The sequence below is a fragment of the Alosa alosa genome, chromosome 23 (genome assembly GCF_017589495.1).
Source record: "Alosa alosa isolate M-15738 ecotype Scorff River chromosome 23, AALO_Geno_1.1, whole genome shotgun sequence".
NCBI classification, from domain to species: domain Eukaryota; kingdom Metazoa; phylum Chordata; class Actinopteri; order Clupeiformes; family Clupeidae; genus Alosa; species Alosa alosa.
Genome location: NC_063211.1, coordinates 20467728 through 20480383, shown reverse-complemented (window position 1 = coordinate 20480383; position 12656 = coordinate 20467728). Strand labels below are relative to the sequence as shown.

The window sequence follows — 12656 nt, the reverse complement described above, 5'->3', positions numbered from 1 at the left end:
AATTCCATGTGAAATTCAAGAAACAGGATACCCCCAAACTTTTAACATTAGTACTAGTCTTAATCACTCCTCCAGTCTAGACTAGTGGTAATCAGACTAGATGTGAGTAATCCCCATCCTTAAGGACTTGGCTGAGTTCTATCAGTCCATTTAAATGGACAGAGCCGACTACATAATCCATCGTCATGTTATCCAAAAATCAACAGAGGTCTGGTCGATCCATCAGGTCTGGATGTGGGGTGATTTTCTCCAATGTGTCGTAATGAAGAGAGCTAAAGTATCTGTTATCATGTCTGCACGCAATGCATGATGGGAATGCCATGGCGTCTCCTGTGGTCTCCAGTCTTGGATTATGATGTGAAAACCAGTCACATAGTTCTCTCTCTCTCTCTCTCTCTCTCTCTCTCTCTCTCTCCTTTACCACGGGGATGCCAACTCCCATGATCCTCCACTGCTTCAGAGAAATTCCACGAACGCAAAAATGTAATGGACAATGCATATGTAACATCTGAGACTGCTCAGATGCAGAAGTGCGTTCATATGAACGACAGGCAAGCAGAGGTAAAGACAGCCACAGGGACAGAGCTCACATCAAGAGTTGATCGTCCAAGTGAAGGTGAGGCACTGCTACTTGGGCGCAGAGATTCCCTGTGCTGTGGCGAGTGAGACAAGTATGTTGCGCCCAAGTAGCAGTGTTTCGCCCCAATATAGTCCCAAGTCAATATCTGCCTAGGAAATCGCCTTGTCTTAATCTGCATTGTCATTAGTACTCGTTGTGAATATGCAGGCCACAAGAAGTAATAAGGGTTGTTTTTTTTGTTGGCTCACTTTTACTTACAACATGCTATCCGGCGAGGAAAGATTCCATTCACTATGCTAAGCTAGCGGACAATGCATGCACGGAGCACAAACATGCTTTTTGCCCACTTATCTAACTCTAGGGGAGACGGTGAATAACACAGAAAAGCAACACAGAAAAGCAACACAGAACACCACAAAACACACACACACACACACACACACACACACACACACACACACACACACACACAGTGATACACACACACTTACTGTACACAGCCTGGACACATACTGTAACACCTCCAACACCCTTACGTCCTTACAAACACCTCACAATGCAACTACACTCACACCATCGGGAACAACATACACACACACACACACACACACACACACACACACACACACACACACACACACACACACACACACACAGAACTGTGTTTCTCTCAGCATGGACTGACCTTTGAAGAAGCTCTTGACCTTCAGGTATCCCACACTGAGGCGGAGCACGGACAGCTTGTCCAGTCGCGCCCTGACATCCTCGGAGAAGGGCAGCAGGTTGGTCAGCTTGTCCAGTTCGCCATTCAGACGGTCTCTGTGGCGCTTGGAGGGGTTCGACTTAATACCCTCAGGGGGAGGAGGCTTAGGGCTGCCAGGGTAGAGAGTGAAAGGTAGATGGTTAAAGCTGTGTTTGGCCATCAAACATTGCCAAAGTGGCGCACGTGACACACTGTAGCTCCCTTTCAATGCAATTTTAATGAGATTCCCAAAAACAGTGATGTTTTGAGCTTTATGAACTTCTTCAGACTTGTAAACATGACTTGTATGAGCTGTTGATGGGGCAGATAGTCATGTCCCGTTCTCACACACTGCAGAGTCATATTCTGTTCTCACTATCAGTTTCACCTGATACTACCAGTATTTCAAAAATACACACAGGAGAGGTGTTACATTCGGAGTGTTATATGTGGGGGGGGGGATTTCCCACAACAGCCAAACAACAACCAAGCTCTTTTACCATCAAAAACAAAACCTTTGTGAGCAAACAACTTTGTGGGCAAACAACATCACCAACAAAGAAGCAATCAAGAGCACTGGAGATCACTGGAGTTATAAAGAGTATATACAACAAATACGAAAGTCAGAGAACTCAGAAAATCAAGTTCGGGCTGGTTTGGTTCTTCAAAAAGGGATTATGCATTTGATCATCTTATGCAGCCTTGATTGGGACGGTGAACATAGTAGAGTGTGATGGAGAGATTGAGTGATTAGGGTTTGTGATGGAGTCTGGTGCCGAGTCTGTGTTTGGCCATCATACCTAACAGCAAGTTATTTGAGGTAGTTCGGAACAGAGCTACAAAAAGCATCCTGCTGTTTAGGCTACACACTTCAAAAGACTGATTTCCATTTCCAGTCAAGCGTGGCTTTGTTTGTCTGTGTCGGCTGTTTGGGTGCTGGTGACACACAATAAAGCAGAACTAAGTTCGGCTGCATCAACAACCAGTAAACCAACTACCAAAAAGGAATCCATTTGACATTTTTTCAACTACTTCTAGTCCTCACAGGCCCTACATACTGTTGCCGGGCCTTGAATAGAGGCATCCTTGCCCACATGGAAGACAACAGTGGCCACAGTTTATCAGCACACCAAAAAACGAGTTGGCACATAATAACCCCAAATGAGAAAACGTCATAAAAATGTCATAAAAACGTCATAACTTCCTTTGTAACATCTTAGTGAGCTTTCAGAGCATTACAAATTATGTTGGGAGCTAATTCATGATAATTATTAACATTGATACTGTTTTATTACTTGAAAGGTATGTCATAATAGTTCCTGATAGTATATGGTATGTGCAATAACAAGACATGGTTATGTAAGAATTCTAAGAGAGTTCAGCTGAAGGGTTATGAGTGCTAGAGACAAGCATATCTGTGGAAAGAAGATGGATGTTTACTTACAGAGGCTTTTGACTGCTACTGCACAAGATCTTAAGTAAGGAGTTGCATAGCTTTGCTTAAATTGCTCCACAACACAACTATGACTTAGTGATGTTCCACAAGATAGTCTCTTGGGTAATAGAACCAAGTCATGTGAAAACATTTGTGCTTTGACCTCATTTCCTCTCTGTCATGTCCAGATCACAGGGAAATCAATGATGGGTGTCTGGAAGGATTGAGATGCAACATTGTTTTTATCTCCCAAGTGAGGAGACAAACAGCGGTTGAAAACAGGCCTCAATGACCAGCTCATTTCCCTCTGCATCACAAGCACATGTGACAGGACATTCCCCCAATCTGAACTGGAATATGAACAGTACCTCTGTGTTGATTTCTTAAGTGCTCTGTGTGTGTGTGTATGTGTGTGAGAGAAAGAGGGAAAGAAAGAGAGAGAGAACAGGAGAGAGTGAGTGTGAACATGTGCGAGTGTGTGCGCGTGTGTGTGTCTGTGTGTGAGAGAGAGAGAGAGCGGGAGAGTGTGTGAGTGTATCTGTTTGTCATTCCTCTGGTACTTGTGTTTGTATGTGTGTGTGTGTGTGTGTGTGTGTGTGTGTGTGTGTGTGTGTGTGCATTGTGTATGCAAATAGACAAGGACATGGGTCATTTACTCCTATAGATACAATTTGGTAAAACAACTGAGGTAGCACACTGACCAAGGAGCAGATTCAACCCTCCTCTGCCAAACCTCTCAGTCACTATGAGTCAGTCACTGTGCAGCGAGTATTATGGGATGACCCTACAGAAGGCAGGATCCCTCTAGTAGACATGGCTGCTAGCTGGCAGGATGCTACGGCTCCTTTCTCATGGCGAGCCACCCAGCCTCGTCCTTCTTAGGCCACAGGCTTTCCTTTCCTGACCTAATTGCAGTCTAGACTCTCTGCGGCTGACACTCTGGGTTATGGAGATGAGAGACAGGGGATAGACACAGACTCCAGAGCACAGATACTGGGGGAGCTGTCTTAGCCTTACCTTAATGTTGCCTTAGTGTTGCCTGAAGGTTGCCTTGGAAGGTATGTGGCTCTTTAGTGTTGTTTTAATGGCAGAACAGTCACAGGAGGAAGCTGTCTTTGTGTTGCCTTAATGTTGCTGTAACATTACCTTAATGCTGGTGTCACCTTGCCCTGGTGTTGCCTTAACGTTGTCTTAGTGTTGCCTAAACATTGCTTTCATGTTGCATTATCATTGGCTTGTTGTTACCTTAACACTGGCTTTGCATTGGTGCTTCCGGGACTGGTAATTCCCTGAGATCACAGGGTGTTTTTTTTAGCTGTCAATACAATGTCCTCTGTGTACTTTGTGAACATGTTGAAAATATGCCATTAAATATGTATGCGCTTGACATGTTTATCCTCATGGACACAAACTGGGAGTAGTTTTCAAGTGACTAGCGTAAAAACTGAAAAAGTGAACATTTAGGTAGTTGAGCACTCCTGCTTGTCAAGCAACAATGTCATTTGCTCTAACTTCTTGTTTTTTTTTCATGTTTTTGCAAGATCTTGGGGAAATCACAGGCGTTTTAAAAGTAGGCCTGTAACCCAACCCTTGGGTTACACGCATTCACTGAACACCCAGTCTACTGGGACTGCAGGAGAAACCCGAGCTGACCGAGAGGACCCAAATTATACTTTCCCAGAAATAAAAAGTGAAACTGACCTCACTGCAGAAAGGGGCCCCAGGGACAAAGAGCTGCTTTCAGCCATTTTTACCCCTCTCAGGGTTTATTTCATGCCTCAGGGGTGACACCAGGGTGTCGTCATTGAGGGAAGAAAGTGGCGGTCGCCGAGTCTTTTAAAAACATTCACTTGTGTGGAAACCACCTCTCTTTTCCAGTCCAGGGCTGAAACTACTAGCGACGTTTCCTTTCCACTAAACTAGCTGACAGTGGCTGTCTTATGGCCCTACTGTGGTGCAGATCCCAAACCCACTTTCAACAGCTGACTCCAACACAGCTCATGCCCAACCCAGCTAGGTTTCTAGGAGTACGAACTCAAACATTATCTAATAGAGTCCGTAGACCAAGCTGACAGTAGGACGTCTGATAACGTTTGGCCAGTCGATGAGCATCTGCAGCTCCAACTAGTACAGTGCAGCTTTGCCAACAAAGACAAACCTCTATTGACAAATTTATGGCCGATTCAACATGGCGAATCTGCGTCAGAGCCCTCAGGAAAAGGGTTACTGTAATTAGCAGTTTAGCTTGCTTGATTGTTGCCAAGAAGCAGTCTAATCATTAGATATTCCCATTTTGACTCTCTGTGACTGGATCTACAAACACAGTTTGACTTTTGTTTTTCTCCTCAGACTTGTTCTTTCTTCCACAACTTGTTATCAAACACATTCCTGATTAGAAGTTGATATATTTTACACACTGTCTTTAGTGAGCTAGAGTAATGTGGAAATGGAAAGCATTGTTTCCCTGCACCCTGTTTGTGCTAGCAGCAGAATGTAGCCTACAGTATGTGCTAGTTGATGCACCCATATTGTGCTAGCAGCAGAATGTAGCCTTTGTGCTAGTAAAGGAGCAGTTAGGACCACTATCAGGGTTTATATAAAGGCACTTTACACTTATCCAATTTGCTTTGAAATCAAAAAGACACCGCACTATATTATGTGTGCTCTTAGGCACTGACCCAATGACCTTGACCAATGACTTTGGTGTTGCCTACACCTTGCTTAGCTGTTAAGCTATGACAAGAAAACAGAACAAACTTCGAGTGCTCATGCACAAATGTCTATGGCTTTGACTGAACTAACCTGAAGCGGAGGTTATAATCAAGTTTTACAGTCAACCCTATATTATGAAACCCACAACCTGATGCAGCTTTAAATTCAGCTTCCGATGACAATCCTCGACAAAACGTTTCTTTAAAGTAGACAGATGTCTGTCAGGACTTTCTAAATACTCTTTTTATGGAGGCATTGGTGACGTCCAAGCACATGAGCAGGAAACAGTCCTCTTATGCTATGCAGACTGTGACTGACCCCCTCCCCCATTCGGCTGTGAGGGAACAGCCACTCTATTTTTACTGTGCGGGCAGGGCCTACAACTATAGCTTGATAATTGAGGACACACCTATGGATTATTTTTGGCAAAATGGACTACGACCAGAATCTCTAGTTTTGTGAGAGATTTTTAAGTATAACATAAAATCTATTCTAAACAAAACAAAATCAGTAAAACAAATATGTAGGTATTATTTTATTTATTTCCAAATAATGTTGGCACTATTGACAAATCTATTTGATCTATCTAAACAAAACTAAACAAAAAGAGTATATAGTGTGCACCAATGACTGGCAGAAGTTGCTTTGAGGTTTGACACTATTCAGTAACTTAATAAACGTGTTAAATTGGGCCGATCTTCTCAGCTCCTGCACGGCACTGCACACTGTGAAAGTCAACAGGACCTGCTAATGGGGGAATTACTGAGTAATTGTTGTTATTCACATTCCAAACGAATTACACCAAGGCTTCAAAACATTCCCATTAATTGTGATTTAGAGCAAAACCAATTGCTTATTCTGCAGTCAGGATTCCCCGGGAGAGCGAGAGGGACCACCCAACAGCGCCTCGGCATTTCAGTGTTTGCCTCATTTGTGCTGAAGGATTATATCATCAAATCCATAGATGTCTAGAGGAGCTGTGGTCCCATCTCCTCTCTGTGGTGGTTGAGGGAAACATCTGACCTTAAGGATTGCTTTCCTGTTGCGGGCCACAACATGCTGAGGGACACATCACCCCTTTTGCTCACAACCTCACACCAACACGCCTGTTTTGTGGCCTCTGTCACATACACTGGCTACAGAACTCAGAACAGGTCTCAGAACACTCACAGTAGGTTTCACCTCCTTCTACGCTAAATAAAAGACACACACTTCTTTCTATCATAAACAAAACACACAAATTATGAACTATATGAAGTGTGACAAATGATAAGTACAGTAAACTACTGTGGATAGTCTCAACTCATATCAATACCTATTTGTTGTTATTATGAAGGTTTTGTTTCAAAATACCCTTGAAATACAATACTTCAAAGGCCCTTGTGTGTGCCTTAAATCCTCAAACACAGCAAGTTCACCGGTCGTAGGGGAGTATCTCCTGCCATTGTTTGAGTTATATTCTGCGTTACAGCACTCGAGCTCCTTTGAGATATTCATCTGCGGGGAGGTCTGTCTCCCTTGATAACCTCCAACATGTGTTTCTGATCAGCAAGGAGGGGAAAAAAACACACACACAACATGTAATAAAAGTCAAATCGTCTCCATCTGGCGAGTCCTCTTGCCACCATCTATCCAAAACCCATCACCAAATACAGCATACATCATCTGATTGAAGATCCACTGTCCCCACCAAATAGAGGAAACCATATCTAACTTAACTTTAGTTTCTTTTGAAACACAGTGAACAAGAGAGGCTGCGGAGAGTGAGCTGCACTGCACTAGGAATTTGACACTTGTAATTGTGGATCAGAGTTTCTTTTGTTTCCACATTTTTTTATTGTATTTAATTTTTTTATTTTTGTTAAAAAGTGCCTAAAAAGTTCCTCTTGCTCTTGGTTGGGGTATCAAAGTAATTCTAATCCACTGGTTCTGCTGCCAACAATAACCCTCTAACTGGCTCGCGGTAGTAAGCAGTTCCATAATGAGCTTTTGTCAGTTTTGTAAGTGCAGTCACGTCACATCACTGCCAAGAGCGAGCAGCGCTAGGCCAGCTGAAATGGGGCGGGGGCGCGAGGGGTGTGCGGGGAGGTGCATCTGGGCCGAGGCAATGCTCTGCCTGTCACAAGGGAGCTTTTTCCAGTTTGCCAGGGTCATTGCTGACTGCTAAAGACATTCAGTAACCCTTGCCCAAATGAGAGCGAGAGAGAAAACAATAGAAATTATGTTAATAATATCATAAGTGATCATTAGCAGGCTCTCTCCAGGCTGCTGCTACCCCACAGAGCTTAGCCTCTGAGAGTGAGGATCTGTGTGTATGAAGCCTGCAGCCAATGCTACTAGCACAGCTAATGCTGCTAGCACCACAGGGTCACCCACGGGAATGAGTTTCAGCATCACTAGGCAACAATGGAAACTCCACATGATTAATCAAAGAGGTGGTTTTCCAATAGCTCATGAGTGAGAAGTTTTGTTTACCTGTATTCATAGTGTAGAAAGATGTGGAAAGGAGACACAACTAAGTGTATGTGCATTAGTTATAAATGTGTCATAGGCCTAAATTATGTCTGGACTGGACAAAAATCTTTTAATGGTCAAGTTATTGTTTAACATCAGCTCATGTTTCAAACCCTTCCCAACAAACACGCACACCCATACACACACACACACACACACACACATAGCAACTCTGCATCCATGGGGCATGTTTTCAGCGAGGAGGGCTTAGCACCTTGCCCAGGGGAATGCTGTTCAACACACAAGGCTCTGAGCAAGGCTGTTTAACTCACAATGACATCATTGTGAGTGGAGTCAAACTTCCTAGCGCACACAACACATCACAACACATCAGCCCTCCCTCCCTCCCGAGTGAAAGTCATCAATCTGGGGCTCCCAGAGCGAGACAGAGTCCGGCAGCACCCCTGCCACTCTCCAATCGGAGCCCATTGTTCCCTACAACAGAGCAAGAGCCCCCACAAAAGGGCTTAAACTTGTTTTTCACACAGGTAGATTTGTGTGATTGTGTACAGGGGCCTGTGGATGTGTGTGCCTGTGTGAGTGTGTGTGTGTGTGTGTGTGTGTGTGCATGTGGGTGTACCTGAGAAGGTTTGTGGATATGAGGTGGTGACTGGGGGGGCGCATAGAGGGATAGAGGACAGAACATGCACCCCCAACCAGCCCCTCCACCTACCACCACAACCACCATCTTTTTTTGGAGCATAATTCTAATGCATTCCATGAGCCCTGTCTGAACCGGAGTCCAGTTACATGCGCTCTCAATACTCTCTTTGTGCTCCAGCGCAGACATTTTCGCCCAGGGAGCCATCGCACCCGCTGAAGCAAGTCGAGCCGTCTATCTCAAAGGTTCTCTGCCTATGAGGCTCTCCTCAGCCCTAAAATGAAGGGCAGGCATTGTAAAAAAAAGGCTGCTCTTAACTTCACAGGTGACAGCAACGCTGTTGCGCGCGCGCACACACACACACACACACACATACACACAGACGAGGCACACTCTGATTGAGCTGTTCACAGGTACAGGCTGGGTGCTATAACTCATGTCCTGCCCTCACTTGGATGACCTGATTCAGCAGAGATAGGCTACTAGGCCGTATATAAATAAAAAATAAATGAAATTTGCACACACCTTGTCTGTCTATCAACATATGGGGGACGAATCAATTCAGAACATAGTGGCTTCCACTGTCTATCAACATATGGGTGGACGAATCAATCCTGAACATAGTGGCCTTCACTGCCTTATAATTAGCCTATATCACTTCCTTTTGTGGAGTGCTTGGATGCATGGAATTACAAATTGGCGTGCACAAAAGTAAACAGATGCGCTTTATTGCAACAACGTCGAACAGACTGACCGAGTAGCCTACAAATGCATTAGCATTCAGGGGAAACAAAAATAAGTCTTTTTTGGTACAAAACAAGTTCAGTTATCTTAACGTGCCATATGTCTCCGAGTTTTTGTTTTTATTTACTGGACATGTTTAACATTAGTTAAGATAGGCTACTCGAACGTCGAAGGTCTAAATGCACACATGACTAGTAATCGAGTAAACGTCTAGCCTGTTCCTTCTGTGATAAAACTTCCCACACTTTTGGTCATTAAATGGACATTCCAAAAGTGCAGCTGCAAACTCCCGAGCCCGACTATCCATCGAAAGTTTTCTGCGGATGGTGAATTAACAAGCTACAACAACACAAAAAAGAGGGGCGCCGAATTCTGCCAACGACCACAGTTGCGTAACAGTTTGCGTGACTTAAAAATATGTTAATCTGAGGGGGAAAAGACAAAAAATTGTGTTCTCATAATGAGAAAAAAACGTATATCAGATTACAATAACATACTTGGGGCCAGCTCCCCCCGCCTCGCCCCTCCCTCCTGTAAGCATTGCGTGAGAGCACCGCCAACTCTCAACTTGATTATGATTAATGCAAGAGTACTATTTCCATGCCAGACCAAAACTACACCACGACCGAATCTTAAGGTAACCCCACCAACTCCGGACGAGCTACAACTACAGCTGCTTTATTGACCATAACTTTACAAACACTGCCAATGGCTAAAGATAAATTTAGAAAACAAGTTTTTTTTTCCATTACATACACAACCAGCAGGCCCACATTTCTACCGTGTTCCTTTCGACAAATCGGAGAAGCCAGTACTGTACGAGTCGGCTTCAACGCGGGTATGCGGAGAGACGAACTCACTTCACCGAGCAATCGTTTGTTCTTTTAATGGACATTTGTGACCTGTGCATTGTTATAGACTATTTACGAAACATGTATAGCCTTGACAGTGATATTACTGACGATTTGTAAAGTATTGTTATTGGTTGTGTACGCTTACTTGAATGGCTGATTTGAAAGGTGGAGGGAAGTTGGTTCTACCCAGCACATGGTCATTCATATGCATCTTCAAGCATAAAAGTTAGACTAGTTGTTTTTAAACACCCATTCATATTTATGTGTGTCAACGAATCAATTTCAGGAAATTATCTTAAGTTGCCAACCACATACAGCGGCCTGCCTACTTTCAAGACAAAATGTCACATGTGAACGTGCCGACATTATACAGCACAAGAGTAGTATCCTATTATTTGTATTTAATTATTAGTCACTCTGTAGCCTGCTCCTGATCCATTTGCTTGTAGGTTTACAGTTTAAGCAACATGTCACTATCATGTGGACTAACTTGTTTTCTTCTAGAAAATCATACAAAAACTTACATTTTCTGCACAGGCTTTTTGCGCTTCTTGGCCGCATAGATTCCCGTATTTCCTAACATGGTTTTAGGTTCTTTATTATGTATTTATCCTTTGAGCTCCACTCTCATCCACTCCACATAAAGAGATCAAACCTATGTGTTAAAATCCCCAAAGGACGTTATTCCGTCAAAGCGCAAATGATGTATCATCCAAATGAGCCGGTTAGCTCATAACTTCCAAATGGAAAAGCTTAAATCCAAATGTGCTTGAATGATAATAGAGTTTCTTAAAGTTGTCGTATTCATCGGCGAATAGCAATGGCGTGATCAGAGCAAATTTTCCTCCTTCCTTTCTGCGTTTTTTTCTAGCTGTCACTCTCTACTGCCTCCAAACAAACTCTTCCTGAGACTTCGGGGACTGTTTTCGCTGTGCGTAAACCAATCCCGTGCTCGGTTACACTGAGCAGTCCTGAGCAGTCCGGAGCAGGTAAGGTTGGCTCCCTGTGATTGGTGCAAAGTGTTTTCAGGAAATCATATCATAAAAAGAATTTTAAGGTGGTACGACTCTGCTGTTTAAGTCTTTGCTGCCCTGAACTTGGGCAAGAGCAGCTACCCCCTCGTTCGGTTGCATGCGTAAACTGTAAGACGACCAAGTATTGTTTAAAAGGACGGTTGTGTGCATTGACAGTGCAATAATGACAACAAAATATACAGTAACATGATGATAAACACAAATTAATTTGATACTATAGTCTTAAAACGACTAAAAACAACACAACTTCCGATGTTTTGTTTTTTTTTCAGATAGGGACATTTTTTTTATTTGTTACACACTATGTATTGACGTATTAACAATGAAACTTGCCTTGTTTTTTTTTTTTTTTTTTTTTTTTTTTTTTTTTAACACATCTCTGTGTCCAGATAGGGACAACACATTTGCTTTAATAGTGTAGGCCTACGCGGGTTACTGATTTCTGTACATTATTTTATATTCCTCTGTATTTTTGGTGGTTCATCATTTTCACAAAGGCCAATTCTATAAAAAAAAGACAATTTTTAGGTTATTCTTTTAATCTGTGAAGAAAGGTATTACCAGTATCCTTTAGGCCTATGCAAGCCATTAGACAATGGTCTTTGGTTTAGCCTCCATTCGTCTACAGGACATTAGATTAATCTATGGTAAACAAGAAAAAACACAGAAAATCACTACCTGGTAATTGCAGTTTAGCACATTTATTTTATTATTCATGGCATGTATGCATGCTTCCTCTAACCCAAATCCCTACATAGGCCTCTTACCCAAGAAAATGTCCCATGACTATGTAATAGACAATAATGTTTTTTGGAATCCTTGATACTGATGTCACAGTGAGGATTAGAGAATAACACCTGCAATTGTTCTGCCAAAACAAACAAAACAATCTTTTTTTGTTTAGCATACTCGGTATGCAAATTCCCTTAATACTTCAAGCCTATTGGTTGTTTTTTTGCAGGCATGTTATTTTTAATATTTTTCTCCAGTCTCCTAAGAGCCCAGGTGAGGTATTTGTACCTTGCTTTTTGAGGACGTGCTTCCCTTGGCGCGAGGCTGTGAGCTGTCACCTGCTTTTCAGGTCTGTCCTCCTCTTTCACCTGAGATGTCTTCACCTGACCCTTTGTTTATATAAGCAACATTTCTGAGCTGTGTCAAAAAACTTATAACATGCCAAACAATAAACAGCCACCATGAGCAAAGCCAACTGCAAACATGCAGTCAGTCTACATGGAATTGACTAGAACAACAAGAAGAACATAGTTTTAAACTGAAATAACAGGTGGCTGGAAGTCCGAAATCGTGAGTGAAAATGCGGGACCCCAGAGTATATCTGATTGGATGGTTCCAGTTCAGTTGAGGTTGAGTTTTCTCAATATTTCCATCTGGTGTTAGAGATTATGAGCGATTTTCGCAGTCGTGCCGTCCAAGCAGGCGGAT

The 12656-nt window shown here is 43.0% G+C and overlaps 1 protein-coding gene across 1 annotated transcript in view; it reads right to left on the bottom strand.

Moving 5' to 3' along the window:
- Positions 1 to 11148, bottom strand: part of ahr2 (aryl hydrocarbon receptor 2) — a 97862-nt gene extending 86714 nt beyond the window's left edge. Inside the window, exons 1-2 of the mRNA XM_048235441.1 lie at positions 10707 to 11148; positions 1266 to 1453 (exon numbers count right to left, since the gene is read on the bottom strand). Of these exons, the coding sequence (XP_048091398.1) occupies positions 1266 to 1453; positions 10707 to 10765 (247 nt within the window). The 5' untranslated portion in view covers positions 10766 to 11148. The remainder of the gene's footprint in view (positions 1 to 1265; positions 1454 to 10706) is intronic.
- Between the last annotated feature and the right edge of the window lie 1508 nt (positions 11149 to 12656).